Source organism: Podarcis vaucheri (assembly GCF_965113315.1).
Source record: "Podarcis vaucheri genome assembly, chromosome: 1".
NCBI classification, from domain to species: Eukaryota; Metazoa; Chordata; class Lepidosauria; order Squamata; family Lacertidae; genus Podarcis; species Podarcis vaucheri.
The window spans coordinates 48988347-49007478 of NC_138759.1; the positions used below are offsets into that span (position 1 = coordinate 48988347).

The 19132-nt window shown below is 41.6% G+C and overlaps 2 protein-coding genes across 3 annotated transcripts in view; one reads left to right on the top strand and one right to left on the bottom strand.

The window, feature by feature from the left end:
• Nucleotides 1–19132, top strand: part of CCDC177 (coiled-coil domain containing 177) — a 230764-nt gene that overhangs the window by 38303 nt on the left and 173329 nt on the right. The window lies entirely within an intron of this gene.
• Nucleotides 1–19132, bottom strand: part of SMOC1 (SPARC related modular calcium binding 1) — a 62731-nt gene that overhangs the window by 25829 nt on the left and 17770 nt on the right. For both annotated transcript variants that reach the window (XM_082225770.1, XM_082225771.1), the window contains exons 4-5: nt 14462–14561; nt 13126–13173 (exon numbers count right to left, since the gene is read on the bottom strand). In XM_082225770.1, coding sequence (XP_082081896.1) covers nt 13126–13173; nt 14462–14561 — 148 coding nt within the window. The remainder of the gene's footprint in view (nt 1–13125; nt 13174–14461; nt 14562–19132) is intronic.

Sequence of the window (19132 nt, forward strand, 5' to 3'; positions counted from 1 at the left end):
TTTCTCATAAATGCTTGAACCTTGTAAAATCCAAAACAAATTAAAACCATGAAGAAAAATAATCTTGAAAACTGGCCACAGAATGAAGCAAATCGGGACAGAGTCATGCTCTGACTGATTCAGCCCATGAATGCCTAAACTTACATCCCCATTATCTCATTTCAGGGGGGGAAAGGGTTTGAGGTCAGAAGACTTGGGATCTAGAGTTTGAGCTCTCTGGTACAGACATACATGTCATCAACGAAAAGTAGCCATTGTTTATCTCCTCTACTGGTATTTGTATTACGTATGTGCTATAAGAATAAATAAAAAGTTACAATGTGCAAAAATAAAACCATAAAAAGCATTAGTTTGTCTGCTTAGCTGGGTCATGTAAGCATATAAAAACAAGTGACATAATGAGAATTTGGGGACATTTACAGCATATTGTGGCTTTAAATACCTTGTCACATGTTCTGTGTCCTCATGTCCTGACACAAGATATACAGAAAGAAAATCTCAGTTACAAAACCATAGTATAATATGATGAAGTGCTATGCAACATTTAAAACAAAAATCCTGCCCAGTTTTCATCAACTGGTAAGCTACCACTGCTGAATTTCCAGGTGCAGTAATCCTAAAAGCAGAGTTTCCAAAAACGGGGAAAATATCGTCCTTGCTCCAGCCAACATACAGAATTCCACATAAAAAGAACAGGAAGCAGATGAAGGAAGAAACATATGACCCAATGAGGTTAATGTCAAGGTGGGAAGGGAGATGCAAGGGCAGTCTTTTATGGGGCTGAGTTGTAACCAGGGTGTGTGATTCAACTCTTAAAAGATTAATCACATTTTTAAAAAACAACTGATTACAACTTGGTAAGAAAAATAAAGCACTAACCAGTTAACTGAGAAAACAAGCTTAAAGCCGTATAGTGCTGATACAGAAGAAAGTTAGTTGCAGTTAAAATCAATTAAGCTAAAGCTGTTGTTTTACAGAGGCTGATCTTAATGGTTTCCAAGTTGTTAAGCAGTGTTCCTCATTTTAATTAGTGACAAGATGACTAACTTTTTCTAATCAGAGAGTGTTTTCCAAAGATTCTCATTCATTTCAGCAGGATTTAAGCGCAACTAACTTTACCTAGTACTGGGCTGGTGTTTCCCATAGCTGGATTAACAGTTGCTGATCAAAAGCCCAGAACTGTAATCCCATCAGTTTCTGCATGCTCACCAAACAGTGCTGCCTGTTTCCGTAACTTCTATTAGAAATAAAAGATTGTAGGGTTTTTTCCTGCCAATAAATAAATCAGTACTGAGTAATTATTTGATGCGGAATAAAGAGAAACCAGGGCATCTGGTTTCCTCAAACGATGCTTAAGATGAAAAGTTTTGTAATGAACTTGTAAATAGACGGGGTATAAATAAATATATAATAATGATGATAAATTTTTCACCCTTGTTACCTGGTAACACCAAAGACAGTTTTCACTAAATTAAAATACACATTCTTCAGCGAGATACATCTCTCTGACCGTTCCATTTTTATTTTTTATGTCTGGAACAAGTGACATTCCCGAAGACTAACAGTTGCAAAACAAGATACATTCCATTTTATCCACAGAAAACCCTCCTACCCTTGTATCATGAATATTGCATTATTATTTTTTACTTAGTTGTAAATTGCTTTAGAGCTTTTGGTTTGGAAGGGACATATATAATTAATAAACCTAATCTAAGCTAACATGATATCAAATTATTTGGCTTATATTGAAAAGTCACAGATATAATCATGGTATAATAGTGCTCTGAATGTAAAGTGCAGATGGGACCTAGGATAAAAAAGGCTTGATGGGAAATGAAGGCTTTCTATGGGCCATTTAAATGTATTTGTGAGAGGGAGCTGCTGTTATTATTATGTATTTTGTCATTTCATTTTGTATTCTTATGTCATAAACCACCCTGCTTACAGGGGCTTGGAAATGATATGTTACTTAAGACAAGGCAGTATTGATTCTAGTTTTAAAGGGCTTTCATAAAAGGGGGTCTGTACAGATATCAGACTAGAAGACTATAAACACAAAAATGTTTGGTTAGAATCAAAATGCTTCAACATTCAAGGCCATCATGAACTCCAACCTGAGAGATAATTGCACACTTCTGAAATAAACGGTGCCTGCTTTTTACAAAACACTGCCAATGCTAATTGCAACAGTATGCTGAAGGAATCTTCAACCAAGCAGAAATGAGACTTTCTGGAATACATTAGTCTCCCTCCCTTTCCTCCACCCCAAATATCTCCCTTGCAGGTGCATCAGTACGAAGGAGGTTGGGGAATATTCCTCAAAGACTTTGTGATCTAATATCGTCAAGCCAGTATACTTCTGCAAAAGACAGCACTGTTCTTTGGTGTTGCACAGACAGCTGGAAGTCACTTCGACCCCTGATGACATGATTCAAAGCCTCTTCTGTTTGGCTTTTTGATTCCTGATTGACACATTCACTGCTGGCTGGAGATAAATGCCACTGAGAGGACAATGTTGATCCGCTCCAGCTATTCCTGTGAAGGACTTTTTCCCCCTTTTTTGAATAATAAACAAAACAAAGATGGTGTGCTTAAGTGTTTGAATAGAGCTGGGGATAGACCGAAGGAGAGTATAGTGGCTTTAAAGAGGTTGGCAAGTCACTTGAAGAGTTAATTGTCTGGGTGTACAATGCGTTTATTCTGACCACGGACAAAGCATCCCCTCTTCCTGGAAGCAGCCCTTTAAAAAGGATATGTCAAAAGGGCCCGCTGCTGCTGGGTTTTTCTTACAAGCTGCATCACTCTGGCACTGCTCTGAAAACCGTGACTCTTGAAATCTTCATACAGAGCACCCCACCCACTCTACACCACCAAGGGTACAAAACCACATCCCACTTGCAACCCTGCTGTTAATTTGTCCAATTGCAAACCTGCCATTAATCTGTATGGCTTTAGAGGTAAAGGTACCCCTGACCATTAGGTCCAGTCGTGGACGATTCTGGGGTTACGGCACTCATCTCGCTCTAAATAGGCCAAGGGAGCCGGCGTTTGTCTGCAGACAGCTTCCGGGTCATGTGGCCAGCATGACTAAGCCGCTGCTGGCGAAACCAGAGCAGCGCACGGAAACGCCGTTTACCTTCCTGCCGGAGCAGTATCTATTTATCTAACTTGCACTTGACGCGCTTTTGAACTGCTAGGTGGGCAGAAGCTGGGACCGAACAACGGCAGCTCACCCCATCATGGGGATTCGAACCACCGACCTTCTGATTGGCAAGCCCTAGGCTCAGTGGTTTAGACCACAGCGCCACCCGCATCCCTTTGTATGGCTTTAGATAGCATTTAAAGAATGGCTTGGGGTGCAAACAGGTAGTTTAATAAGCATGTCTGGGAGCTTTTTCTTCTCTCCCACCCTTTGGCGTGGATACCAAGGGAAGTTAGGTTTCAAATTTCATCTGGGACAAGAAAAATTATGTATCTAATTAAAAGTATGAAAGACACACTGAATGTGTCATCCAGAGATACCGTCCACCATTAAAGGAAATTTGCAAGGCATGTGTAATATCAGTTTATCCCAACTCCAAGGCTTTGGTCAATCAGCTACACTGTCACTCTAACACACTGCACTCTCCTGTCCTCCAGTGGTGGTCCCTTGGTGTTACTGGTCTGGCATGGGACTGGTTTAGCCAACACATCTCCAAACACAGTGTTGAGAAACATTCCTAGATGTAGCTTCATTTGCGGAGAACAGGATCAATGAGAACACCACCTCCTCCTGAAGGTCTTTTTCAGAAATGGCAGAATAGGATCAGTTCTGGGAACTGATCTTCCCTTTTTTTCTGTTTGTAGCTGATGGAGGATGGAAAGGAGAGGCTTGGCATTGGCAGCCTCACCTTGACAGAATGGGCGAGTTTTCAGTTCAGTAAATGCCATCACGGTAAATCAATTTAGGCATGCTTTCTTCCATCCTTAGCCCTGTACATCTTGAAGTATGATAACCAACACAATTCTGTCTACACAGAGAAGGAGAGATGTTTGTTAGTGCTAGTGATCTAATGCAGCTTTACAGAACACCTGTCTGGACAATTACATGTCGCATGTGTCTTAAATCATTTGTCTCAATCAACTTCTAATACACACAATTTTATAAGCATCAATAAGTAGCATGAAAGTGTCGCCACTTAGCTGGGAATGTACCGTGAAATAGATACTCTTATCCCTGTTCTGTCTAATGGTGAAATCGCTCACCAAAGCTTTCTGTACAATTTCTGACACAACCCAATGCAATAGCCATTTTGCACTACCATTCCTGGATAACCAGGCAGGTGTGATCACAAACAAGTAACTCTCTCACACTCCTTTACAGGGACATGTTAATATATTGTTGCCTATTGAAGCAGATAGAGGACTTTCCTTTTGATAAGCACAATGACCAGTCTGGAAAGGAACTATGACCAGGGAGTTCCAGGGTCAAATCCCAGTTCAGGGTTCCTCTTTGAAAATAGTGGGAAGAGATGAAGGGGGGGGGGGAAGGAGCCATTGATTTCATGTAAGCAAAGCCTATAATTAATGTGTCTTTTTAACATATGCCTCCTAAGTTGCTATATTTAATGCACGTTTTCAGTAGTTCAATGCAGTTAAAGGCACCTGAGAGAACACCCTATGCCTTTAAGCTACTTTCTGCTCAGCCCAGCAATCTCTCTCTCTCCCGAGGAAAGTCTCTCTATAAAACCTCCCTCACATCTTCAAGGCTTCGGGTTGCAGAGTGGGGGTGGGTAATGCAGTGAGTTCCCAGATCAATGGCCATTTGAAATTCAACCATATGGTGGAAGCCCTACAGCTGCATGTGTTAATTACCACACGTGCCCCCCTGTAAAGCAGTCTGTTCGACACAAAAAGGAAAACAGAAGGGGGAGAAGAAGAAAAAGACTGCTTGAGAGGATTAAATAAATAGTCCAAATTTTTTGCCTAATTCCTCCCAGACACACAATCTGCCTTCCTTCTGAAACCTGCATGCTTAGGACCCTTAATACCCCCTTCACATATCCAGCCATGTGCAGTGAACCTAGGCAAAACTATTGCAAAGTGTACTTTTCTCTTCTCGTCCCTCCCCTCCCCTCCCCTCCCTCCCACCGTCGTCTTCTTTAGAGAACTAATTTCTGGCTGACAACCAGACTGAGTTTTCGGGCTTACAATATGCCTTTTCATTTCCTCAGAGAAGAGAATGGACACCTCGTCAGCTATGTCTGTATTGCATGTGAGGGGCAGAGAGAGAGTAGGGGGAGAGGGAGGGAGGGGGAGAATGGGAAGGGTGAAAATAAAGGGATGGATGAATAACAGACTGAGAACGGCACACATACAAATCACTGTGTTATGCTCTCTTTTGACACTGCTTTTCTTCGAAGTGAAGAGTGAACAATTTCAACTAGAAGCAACAACCCAAGTTCAACAGGTATCAATCAGCTGAACAATTCCACACTCAAAAAACACTATTTAAAAAATTGTCACAATGAAGAAGTAGAGGGCCTCAGCGGGATGGAAGGAATCACCTAGAATCATCTCATGGTCCGTTTCATAACAATTTCAGCAAGAAGGGTAATAAGGAAGGAACACACTAGCACCAGTCCAAATTTTAGATGGAATTAAGTTTAATAAGCCCACCTTCTTGCTTTAGTGGAACTGTCAGCTAATAAATGCCACATACCTCTCTGGACAGGATCACAAAAGCAGACTAGGTTTACTGCCTTTACCCGCCCCGCCCCCCAGCAATAGTATCAACTTCCCTAATATATAATATCTTATGATTTTTTCCTATGTAGTCATCACTGTCTGGACCAAAGATGGGGAACATAAAAGTCTCTCCCTCTAGTTGGCTAATGAACGAATGTCCGTTGCCAAAACTTAAAAGTCTTATTTTTGGGCGAATAAATGTTTTAAAAACTATATCCTGAATCCTAGCAAGCTTCTACTTCCCTCTGTTGTGCCACTCTGCAGCCACCCAAGCCAGAAAAGGAAAAACAACTCATTCTCAGTGGCCATCAACATGGCTTTAAGGAGACTTCTGACCATACACATTCTTATTTTTCTTGAATGAATCTAACCATTCTTACCTACATTCAACAAGTTAAGCAAATAGTCAAAAAGCTTGATATAAAATCCCAAGAGACATACAATGTTGAGCCTTTTCAAGAATAGAACATACAGTCCCATAATTTTCAATGGAGTTCTTTTTTCTTGTCATCTCTAAGACCTGCACATCCTTTTCTTCTAAAACTCCAGCTGCATACATATCAGAATCAGTTGAAGAGGTTGTTATTCTTGTTCCAGGCTTTCTCCTCTGAAAATAGATATTCAGAATGATTCCAGTCTTTGTGAACTCACACATACTAGTGACTGATCAAGAGTCTCAGGGCATCTTAAAGATCAATATTTATTGTGGCATGAATTCTCTAAACTTAGTGTACAAACTCTTGAGTTCCCCAGCTGCATCCACTTTTAAATTGCTGGCCTATTCACTTAACCAGGGTGAGATGGTGGGGACCGGTGATCTTACATTGGAATTGAAGCCCTGCTGAGGAAGGAATTATCACATCACATTTCAGTTTAATAAACAATTCATTTTGTGAAAAGACTCTCCATATGCAGTCAAAAGGATTACCCATTGACTCTGGAACTTCTGGAATTTGCTAACCATCACAAAGGTGGACTGCTAGATTCCCACTGAGTCAACAGTGGATGATTTAGTGCCTGAGGCATGCACCTGTTTGCCTTCCGCACTTCAAAAAAATATTCTGACTATATTGTGCTAACTCTCAACCTAGATATTCAGGAAATTCACATTTAAAGGAATGTGAGCTAACCTGGTTATAGACTGTACAATGATGCTGTTAACCTAGACAGGGTGGAACACCCTCTGCTGACTCTCCAGGTGTGTGTGTGTGGGAGAGATACTGGCTGCATCTTAAAGATATAAGACTTAATACTTTTGACAGGAAACAGCGAAAACTAAAAACTGATGGTAAAAAAACACAATTTGACAAGTCAGGTGGTGGATTCAGGTAAAGTTCAGAGAAGCAGGTATCCTGGATTATCTATGATCAGGCAAGAAATGTGACCAGAATAAAACAGAATCAAAAAAGTATGAAGTGAAGCAACATATTAGAGGAAGGAATCCAATGTAGTGTTAAGGACTACTGTACAAGCATTCCTGGAATAATCTCCCTTCTCCACCTCCCGTGTGATGTTCTGGGGGTTCTTCTAACCCTTCCCCAATTGGTGGGGGTGGATTGCAGGGAGAGGAGATAAGTGGAAAGCCCCACTACACTAGAGGATGTCATGCAGGTTTCCACTAGCAGGACTTGTTATTTGAATCTGGCCCAGGAAGAACCAAGGGCACAGGTGGCCACCCCCTTCCTGATGCTAACTAAGTAGGTGAGGGTCTGGTTAGTGCCTGCACAGCTGTCTTTGCAGGATCCACATGCACCTTGGGTTTCACTGACAGAATCAAGGTGGAATAAAAATGTAAGAAAATAAAGATCAGGTAAAATATAAAGCAGAAAACAAAATCACACTGCACTTTCAAAATTGGGGTTTGGAGGCTGAATTGTTTTATAGACCAGAAATGAAAGAACAGTGACTACCATATTCAAAGCCAGATCACAGAGTTCAAGGCAGTTCAACCATCTTCAAAGCCTTCACTCAAGCCAAGGGGGAGGTCATTTATGCAATTTCTAATCCATAGAATCACTATGGAAATTGTAGCACATCTATGATTTGATTGTCCTTTGGATGCTTGATACCTGCAAATGTTAGCAAGAATTTACAGAAGGTAGGCTTATTAAGGGGTGGGAGAAATTCTCTCCCACTCTCTCTACTATCCCCAAACTGCATAAAACACAGACTTGCGCACACTTTTTGGATGGTATAGGAACATGCAAGCTTTGTTCTGTATATATGCCTTTGAGGTCAAGGGAGAAATGTGCTCTCCCAATAATGATTTGTCAAGGAAAAAAAGTATTTTGATGACTACTGGGGATGTGTGTGTTTTTTTAAAAAAAACACCTGGCAATTTACTTTCAGGACTAATAGCAAGACAAACAAATGGGAAAGTTCAATGCAAGGGCAGTGCCAGAAGGATGGAGACACATAAAAATATTGTCAAGCTTCAGTCAATTCACCGTTCAACACATGGCAGAAAAGAGCTGATCTGATCTGCTTTGCATCAACCACATATGAGAAGGATTAAAGGTCATAAGTGGTTAATCCAAGACTGCAGATGCATGAACAAGAGGTTCTATAAACCTCAGTTGTTGTTCTCACTTTCAAGGTGACGGAAGCTGAATCACAGGTTGAACAAACATATTTGACAAGGCAAATTGCAAAACAGCAGACAATTTAGCTTATAATGGACAGATTTCTTATTTAAAATTTATATTCCACTTTTCACCATCAATGTAGAAGAGCACTTTATAACAATACAGTATACAGAATTTAAAACCAAACTTTAACATTTTAAACATCAAAAATCTAAAATCTCATATATATATATATATATATATATATATATATATATATATATATATATATATATATATATATATATATGCTTTCGTAGATTTTCACGGGTATAGGAATGCAGGTTTTGGTGTCTTCGGGTGTCTTCCCGTGTAAGAGTCGGGGTGTCTGTGCGACGTTTCGACGAGGTCTCACTCGTCATCTTCAGGCTGGTGCTTTCGGCTTCTTGTTACTGGAACAGAGCAGAGTCTGGTGTTTGAGTTCCTATAAATACTGTTGAGGGGTGTGGTGTATAGCCTCCAACGTTCTGGGCAGAGAGGGAGTTCCTAGATTAGTGTGCCTTTTCTTCTTTTGTTCCTTAATTACTTGAGGGATATCTTGGGTGATTTCATGAGTGATATTCTGAATACCACTGGGTGGGTCATTAAGTGTAGATTAGTTGCTAAAGCTTTCGTGTCTTGACCTCTTGAGCTTGTGAAGAGTTTTTCTGAGAAGATGGCTGTGCTGCATTTAGTTGTGCTTTGGCTTGGCTTCGTGTATAGGGGCGAGCTGTGGTTTTGTGCCTTGTGCCAGCCAGATCTGTGTAGGGATTGCAGGGGGGTGCAGCATCCGGAGGTGCCACTATAGTTTGGCTACTGGATGGAGTCTGTAATATGTCTGTGGAGAGGGTCTGGGTTTGGGTCTGGTGTGGTTGATTGGTGACGGCGTTCTGTGTGCCTCTGGTTCTGGTGTCGGTTTTTGTGGGGAGGGCTTTTTGTTGGGTTTTTGTTGGGTCTGGTGTGGTTGATTGGTGACGGCGTTCTGTGTGCCTCTGGTTCTGGTGTCGGTTTTTGTGGGGAGGGCTAATTTCCAGATGTCTGGCAGGCGGGACGTGTCGTCACGCTTGTTCATGTTGTGAGGGTGTTTCTCTATCTCGATGGCTTCCATGATTATTCTCTTGTGGTGATGTTCCATATTAAAGAGCAATTTGGAATCTGCAAAATTAATTTCGTGTCCTGTTTCTTTCATGTGTTGGAAAAGAGAGGAAGTTTTTTCTTCTTTTTTGACGGCATTCTTGTGTTCTGCGATACGTGCATTTATTCGTCTATGAAATACCCTGGGTCTATGAAATACCCTGCAAAGTCTGCCCAGCCACGTACATTGGACAAACAAACAGACGAATAAATGCACGTATCGCAGAACACAAGAATGCCGTCAAAAAGAAGAAAAAACTTCCTCTCTTTTCCAACACATGAAAGAAACAGGACACGAAATTAATTTTGCAGATTCCAAATTGCTCTTTAATATGGAACATCACCACAAGAGAATAATCATGGAAGCCATCGAGATAGAGAAACACCCTCACAACATGAACAAGCGTGACGACACGTCCCGCCTGCCAGACATCTGGAAATTAGCCCTCCCCACAAAAACCGACACCAGAACCAGAGGCACACAGAACGCCGTCACCAATCAACCACACCAGACCCAAACCCAGACCCTCTCCACAGACATATTACAGACTCCATCCAGTAGCCAAACTATAGTGGCACCTCCGGATGCTGCACCCCCCTGCAATCCCTACACAGATCTGGCTGGCACAAGGCACAAAACCACAGCTCGCCCCTATACACGAAGCCAAGCCAAAGCACAACTAAATGCAGCACAGCCATCTTCTCAGAAAAACTCTTCACAAGCTCAAGAGGTCAAGACACGAAAGCTTTAGCAACTAATCTACACTTAATGACCCACCCAGTGGTATTCAGAATATCACTCATGAAATCACCCAAGATATCCCTCAAGTAATTAAGGAACAAAAGAAGAAAAGGCACACTAATCTAGGAACTTCCTCTCTGCCCAGAACGTTGGAGGCTATACACCACACCCCTCAACAGTATTTATAGGAACTCAAACACCAGACTCTGCTCTGTTCCAGTAACAAGAAGCCGAAAGCACCAGCCTGAAGATGACGAGTGAGACCTCGTCGAAACGTCGCACAGACACCCCGACTCTTACACGGGAAGACACCCGAAGACACCAAAACCTGCATATATATATATATATATATATATGAATGAGACATTGCCCAGACCTCAGTGAGATCAACACCCCAATGCCACTATAGGAGGCAAATGTTTTATCAGTTCAATAGAGAGCTTGGGAAAAGGCAGGGTGGAAAACTGAAATGAATTTTTCTCTAGTGAAAAATGGATTTCTTGCTGAAGGATGCACAAAAGAATTAGCAGATCACAGAGGAGTGTTAAGCCCAGTATTGCACTTTCCTCCTTAAGCGCATCATTCCCTTTCTCAAGAGCCTCTCCCTGAACCAAAAGACGATTATAATATTTTGGTTTCACATGGTATTTAGTGGCATGTCTGGCAAAGGACCCAAACTCCCACTACTTCCAGCAGTCCTGGCTTGATTGTCTTGGGCATACCCACTCCCTCATGTTAACTAGTGAGGACAAGCATCAGAAGATGCATCTTACAAATGTGGAACGCAGGGAACAATCCTGCAGACCTATCTTAAAGGTTTACAACTGGGCAGCCATATTTCAAAAGCATCCATTGCTTTCCTCACTCAAATTCTGGAAAGGCAGGATCACGTTTTCATAAACTCCAAATCAAAGAACCTCAGCACTATAATCAGTCATACAAGATGGGTGACACCTGGCTTGAGAGCAGTACATGTGAAAAGGATCTAGGAGTCTTGGTTGACCACAAACTTGACATGAGCCAACAATGTGACGCGGCAGCTAAAAAAGCCAATGCAATTCTGGGCTGCATCAATAGGAGTATAGCATCTAGATCAAGGGAAGTAATAGTGCCACTGTATTCTGCTCTGGTCAGACCACACCTGGAGTACTGTGTCCAGTTCTGGGCACCACAATTCAAGAAGGACACTGACAAACTGGAACGTGTCCAGAGGAGGGCAACCAAAATGGTCAAAGGCCTGGAAACGATGCCTTATGAGGAACGGCTAAGGGAGCTGGGCATGTTTAGCCTGGAGAAGAGGAGGTTAAGGGGTGATATGATAGCCATGTTCAAATATATAAAAGGATGTCACATAGAGGAGGGAGAAAGGTTGTTTTCTGCTGCTCCGGAGAAGCGGACACGGAGCAATGGATCCAAACTACAAGAAAGAAGATTCCACCTAAACATTAGGAAGAACTTCCTGACAGTAAGAGCTGTTCGACAGTGGAATTTGCTGCCAAGGAGTGTGGTGGAGTCTCCTACTTTGGAGGTCTTTAAGCAGAGGCTTGACAACCATATGTCAGGAGTGCTCTGATGGTGTTTCCTGCTTGGCAGGGGGTTGGACTCGATGGCCCTTGTGGTCTCTTCCAACTCTATGATTCTATGATTCTATGATTCTAGAACAGGAGTAAAGGAATCCAAGCCGCTTTCTAGAGGTGCACTGGGAGGTGAGAGGAAAGCCCTATTGCACAAGTGGAAATCCTTGCACAGGCTTTCACCGATGGAATTTGTTAAGTGAATATTGCAGCTAAATCAGAAACATTACAGCATCTGTATCAGCCTACCACAACTCTGTGCCCTCCAGATGCTTGACTACAACTCCCATCAGCCTCACAGGGCTCTGCTTGTTGGACTGGTGGAGTCCAAAACATTTGGAAGGCAGCAGTTCGAGGAAGGATGAATATCCCTACTAATCTATTTCAGATTTCCGGTTTTATAGTCCTTATTTTGACAGCTCATATTGCAAAAGCCGACACTTGTGTTCCATCTCTAGCTCTTCTGCCACTTTTAGGCATGCCTGACTGTAGGCAAAAATTCCTATGAAACTGAATGCAACAATAGAGTATTTACATCTGAAGTGAAGAGACAAAAACAGTATGGTGGTATGGGAGATTTTCCCTCAACACAAAAATGCAGAAAACAGAATGCAAAATTAATCTTCCAGTTCCCCGCACCCTTCTGGAAGGCTAGCTGGTGTCACCTAAAATATTAGTTAACTCAAGTTATTCCTCAACATTGTGTATTCCTACAACATTTAAGTACTTTATACCAAGGTGAGAAGCTGGTGGACTGTACTAGTAATCTTGCTTGTAAAAAGTATTCAGAATGGTTCTGCCAGCTGGTGTAGAACTTTCTCATGGAAAGTGCAAGGCAGCATGAAGTTGTATAGTTCAACAGTGCTTTAGTTTTGGCCTGATTATTCCCCTGCTGAATTCAAAATAAATAGTCAAAAATGCTTACAAGGCAATGATCTCACACATCACAGTGAGAATTTACGTTAGGCCAATGTGCAGCACCTCTGAAAATCCTACACTTGGGAACAGCTGGCCCATAATTTAAAACGCATGCTCAGCATTGCTATAGATCTGTGCTGACCATGCCAGTCTTCTGTTCTTTCAATCTTAGGATAACTCAGGAGGGTAACACAATTCATGAGGACTATCCTGCAGCTTCTGATTTTGTGCACTCTTATCAGATGTTGTCTTCTCCTCATGAAAGCAGCACTTAAGACTCAGAACTTGATACCATGGCACCATTTGCACTATAGTAATGTTTTTGATATTATGAGAAGTTCCAACATGACTTAAGGAGAATGACTGGAAAGCCCTACATCGAAAAACAAAACAAAACCCACTTCTGTGAGCATAGAACTCCACTCACCTTTTCTCCCAGAATTACCCTGTCCTAAAGGCCTGTCAGTTACTGAACCTTAAAGAGAAGGAAACACATAATTCTGTTATTTAAGAGATGACATGGGCAAAGCAGTCACAGATATACAATCTCAACAAATTCAGCCAAATCCATTGGCACAAATTTGGCCCATTTGCCTTAGATGCCATGCCCTAAAAATAAAAAAATAAAAAATTCCAAGCAACTGCCCCAACACATGTGTCCAATCCGCAGAAATCTTGCTGCTTCTCTAGCCACTTTTGTACTGGGCTCAGTCATTTTGTAGAATCCAGTTTGAAGGATACAAGTTTACTATCTGCAAGAGCAAAGTACAGAGGAAGGGGTTCCTTTGAAATATGAGCGTTGCAGTCTGGTCTGATGACGTTACAGACTGTATGGCCAGAATGAAATGTGTTGATAGGCAGGTGGTAGATACTTCATGGAGAGATACAAGAGCTGGTTGATGGGGGCAGTGCCTGGACTGGCGCAGGAGACCACAGCTGGCCTTCTGTCAAGATTCCCAAAAAATACTGCCTAGTAGCTGTATTTTAGTCTCCAAGATTTTCTGCCAGCAACAGATATTGGTTTGTCAGGCACCTGCCCCCCCTTCCATGGAATCCTATTTTGCCCACCATTTAGGATAGACAGAATGGGGTGGGGGAGAGAGAGAGAGAAAGAGAAAAGAAAGGCAAGATGCTTGCTGGAGATAGATGGTCCGGTTTGTAATATATTACAAACTTTTTCTGAAGTCTGGTTTGGCCTAAACCCATTTAGCGTATTTCATCCCTAAAAAAAATCCAGTTCTAACCAACTCTTTTGACAAGTATCTATTCTAACATAATTTATTTTTCATGGAAAAGAAGCCACTCGGACAGCATCAAGAGGCTATTTAAAAATATATTCGGTTTGATACCCAAAGAGTTATAAAGCAATGTGTCATTGAATGGAGAATCATATGTTTACAGGTGCCCAGGCTAGAGCACATGCTGGAAACAATGAATGCCAATTATCTTGACCAAAAAACGCAGAGCAAATTCAAACTGCGTTACTCTCTTCTACTCATTTCACCTGATGGTCAAAACCATTTGCAACATATAATGAAGATGAGCTGTGAATGAATGACAGCTTTCAAGCAGCACTGAAGATTGACCTGGCCACAAGTTGGAGCAGCTATTAGCAGCTATTATCTCAATTCCCTGAGTGTAGGACTAATTTTGCGTTGTATGAACGGGTCCAAGACCTTTGAATTTAAAGCCAAAATGCTTGTCCCTTTCTCTTCCTATTTGAGCATCAAAAGCAGCAATCATTTTTTCTCAGCCCTCAGTACCTGAACATACAGGAGTTTTGTTCTGTACAGAAGAACCACTGATGGGTTTGCCGTCTGGAGTGACGCACCAGCAGTATCCGGTATAGGTATGGCACTGCACCTGTTTGGAGAAGAGGAAACTTACTAGTTACAGGGTTCCCAGAATCCACCTGCAACCTGTGCTCATCCAATAACCCAAACTGAATGTGAAAACTTTTGTACTATTAGAGACATTAAGGAACCATTAGAGTTTATGGAATAAACGTTTTCAAGGAAAATGAGAAAAGTGTTTGTTTTGCACTTTTTAATTTAATGGTTATGTCTCCCAGTCTAGGCAATATCTATATGCAAACACAGAGAGAATAACTGGTCCTTAGCAGGAACGTAGCAACCAAAATCAGACAATTTATATAAAGCCTCTGGCCTACTCAAACAAATTAGAGACAGTTACTGCAAAAATAGGTGGAGCAAGTTTAGCGCACATTGGAAGGGAAGGAAAAACAGAAGACACATCTTGAACGTCAGAGACCCCAGTTGCAGACCTTCCTCGATCACCCACAATAGCAGAGGGAGACCCCAAGAAGAAGCTGCTGCACTGTGCATCGGGAAGCACAAACCCTCACAACATGAGCCCTAGCCAAGAGGAGAAAGCAAGAACCAGCACATGCTTCAGATTAGGGTTCTGGGGATAGCTATAAACTACTCAGCTGCTCACTGCCTCTTGCAACTCCGCTTAGCTCTTTTTGGCTCTCTGGCTGGACAGCTCCACTGCTGCATCAAGAACCTTGCTGCAGGCCTGCTCCCTAACCTGCTGGATAGCTCCTCAGCTTTGCCAGTAGGGCATGGAAGTCAAGCCACAGTTACGTATTAGTGGAACAGGGCAAACCCTCCATGAAAGAAACAGTAGAGCAATTCGTACAGTAATATAATCACAAGACCAGATGCAAGACAAATGAATAGCTTTTGTCAAGATCTTAGAGATTAACATAAGTAAGCAATAAAGTTAAACGGAATAAAGTAACACAATCAGTTAAAAAGCTGAAGCAACACAGCTCCTGACTTGCTGGATTTATTTCAGTCTACAAGAGGTTTATTGATCCTTTGGCAAGATGCCTGATTGCAGCAGTTCATGAAACCCATATGAATGGGATGTTGCCAAAGATCGGTAGTCATATGAACCTGGCCATATATGGAGTCAGACAATTGGTCCATCTAGCCTGGAGCCCCAGTGAGCCCACAGAGGCTTTCTGTAGCCCATGCACAGTCCTCACCCCCTGCCCCAAACGCTGCTGAAAAAAGCATAGAACAGATTGCAGTACTTGCCTGAATGTGGTGTGTGTGGTGCCCACAACACTTTCTCTCATTTGCAAGTGTGCTCATGGGCCCAAGAAGGTTGGTGACCCCTGTTCTAATATTGTCCACTAGGAGAGGCAGCAGCTCATATCACTTGGTACCTAATCCTAGCCTATTGACTGGAAATACTGGGAAATGAACCAAGTACCTTCGACATACACAGCAAGTATTCTGGCACGGAGCTATGCCACTGCCAAAACAATCAAAAACTTAGGGAAAGTGTGATGCATACTCTTAATTAACCAATTTCTTTTTTAAACTGTAATTTTTTTAAAAAGCCTAGCAAAAATGACCAATACAATCTACAATAATGTTTGAAGATCAATTACAGGCAGCCCCTTGCTTGTGCATATAACATAACTGAAAACCACTGGAAAGGTCTGTAAATGCATTTCATCCTCTCTTATTGTGCATGCTTGTGCACTGTGAGTTCTCTTTACCTCTGCAGGATGGAGAAATACTGAAATTGTGCTGGTGCTAGCTTTTCTCCCTCTCTCATAATAAGCTGAGTGTTGGAAGATTCAGGACAGACAAAAAGTACTTCTTCATACAACAAACAGTTAACCTATGGAATCTGCCACCACATGTGTTGACCATTATCTTGGATGGCTTTAAAAGAGGATTGGGCAAATCAATTGAGGATAAGGCTATTGCTTGCTACTAGGCATGGTGACTATGTTCTTTCTCTGTTGATGGAGGCAGTATGCCTCTGAATTGCTGGTAATTCACAAGTGGGGAAAGTGTTTCTCTACTCAAGTTCTGCTTGCCACAGGCTGGCCACTGTGGGAACAGAAAGTTGGACCAGATGGGCCTCTGATTGGATTCTGCAGGCTCTTAGCATTTCTTTGTTTTTCGAAAAGGATATTTACCGAAAGCTGCATCATACCGTCAACTTTCATTGATCGGTCATCTTCATTACAATCCCCATTTAACCTTTTCTGCCTCCCCTCAAATTCCTTCATTTCTCTATATATTAAAAATAGCCAACTATAGTAATACAGATCAAGCACAACAGTCTTTATTTTTTATAAACAAAACTTACAAGCCTTTTTGAATCACAACCAAATGATCACCACATTAGAGATTAGGGTGGCAGAAAATGTCTTGCTTAAATTCATCCAGAAAGTCTTTTTTTTTTTAAAGGTATTTATTAAAAGTTTTATGATATAACAAGAAAAAAGAAAAATAAACATACAAAATAAAAAACAGTTAAAAACACACATTAATTTTCAATAACATAACTTCCATACACTTATTTCCTCGGACCTCCTCATACCTCCCTTCTTTGTATTCCAGTTCGATTTGTTAGTTCAGCAAATCCTTACCATTAAACTTTTACCCATTTGTGAAACCTCTTTTTCCCCCCATATCTCTTAAAGCATTACAGCTGGAAACCGCTTAGTTTCTATCCAACATCCTTCTAACATTCATTAAATTCATCCAGAAAGTCTACAGCTGAACAAAGAATGGAACACGCCAACTGAGGACAGACCATTTCAGTTCTCCAAGTTCCTCATCTTCCCAATTATAAATTCAGTTTTGTGCAGCAATTTGTGGTCATTTTTTAAAAAACCTGATGGAAATTCATCAGCATTTTAGTGAAAATTTCTACTAATAAACACATTTTTGTGCATTTTGATTAATGTATGAATTCCTGAAATCAATTTCCCTAAATATAAAACATTTTGTGCCCATTATATGAACTTTGGGGCATAACATTTGGTTGGAGAACCGCATCACAAAATTCAGAAAGCTGCAAATTTCGAAGGATGGCGGTGTTTCAGTTTCCATAGTGGTTTGAGAAGTGTGAATTAAGCAGTTTCTCATTAAAATGCAAGCAACAGCCAAAATCTCCTTCATCCCTAACCCTAGCTCATAGCTCATAGCTCATGATTTTAACCACTATACTATACTCATATTTCATGTTCTTAACTCTTATGCTGCAGAAGCTTTTGGGTGACTACCTAGGCTTTCATACACATTTTCATTCTGGATTGCCACCTACAAATTTCCATCACATGGAAAGCAATGCTTCTTTTGTCTTTTTGTCAAATTTAGATAAACACACAGCTTAAAAGCTCCCAGCTCAAACTGACCAAATAGCAGGAAATATCGCACAACAGAACTGCTCTGTCACCATTTCCCAAATTAATTAGAAGTGCTGTTACATCCCCACCCCCACCCCTACGTCAGACACATCAATTACAGTGTGTGAAGTAGAACAAAAGCCAACACTTCAACCAGTGGGCCCTTAAATAAATTCCTGCACCCATAAAAACCATTAGAATATGAAAACATTAAAACTGTAGCCACTGGCAGGCTCCTCTGGGAGAATGGGGCCTTTGTTGAGGTCTGTTCAGTTCCTCACTGAAGATGCCAGAATGAGGTTTCAAAGGACTACATAAGCATTTTAACAAGCTGGCAGGATCGTCCATTATAACTTGACAGAGGCAAATCAAGGGCCGATTTGTTTCCACTCCATCTTCTGGCGAAGGGAAAACATAGAATTGTATGTGTATGGAAAATACCGGCACTGGCCAGGATTAATCATATGGCTCAGTATGCTGCCGACAGGAGCCTATGCTATAATGAAGTCTGTGCCTGCCCTTCTTCCCTCGTACTGACTCCTACATCATTTCTCAGAGCTAAAATACAGCAGCCGTTGTCCTGTAACAGCTTAGGAAATCAGAGGCTATGTTCAAAAAGTTCAGTGGTACAGAAATCTAATATTGGTAGCCTGAACTGCATGGGGAGTGTGATGGGGTTTTTTTTTTTGGGGGGGGGGTATTCGCTCCAAGGTGTCTGCCAAGCAGTGTTCTCAGAGCTATAAAATAGTTGTAGCAAACTTCACAGAGTAGGATTGGTGGGGCTGGTAGAACCAGGTATGTGTGTCTGCCTAACTGTTCCTAGCCCTGTACAGAGGAAGAGTGGGATCAGGTATGCTGTCGGTACAATTTGCACATGTACAGTTGTAGGTATACAGGTCTCCAGCTGTGTGATCAGGAACCTGTTTTTTTCCATGATTCTCAACTATGTGACATGCAAACTGGAGTTCATATGCAAACATGAAGCTGAACATATCATGGTTGAAAGCAGAAACAGCATATGCAATCTCACTTCTACCAATATATACAGTGGTACCTCGGGTTACATACGCTTCAGGTTACAGACTCTGCTAACCCAGAAATAGTACCTCAGGTTAAGAGCTTTGCTTCAGGATGAGAACAGAAATCGTGCTCCGGTGGCGTGGCGGCAGCGGGAGGCCCCATTAGCTTCAAGTGGTGCTTCAAGTTAAGAATAGTTTCAGATTAAGAACGGACCTCCAGAACGAATTAAGTA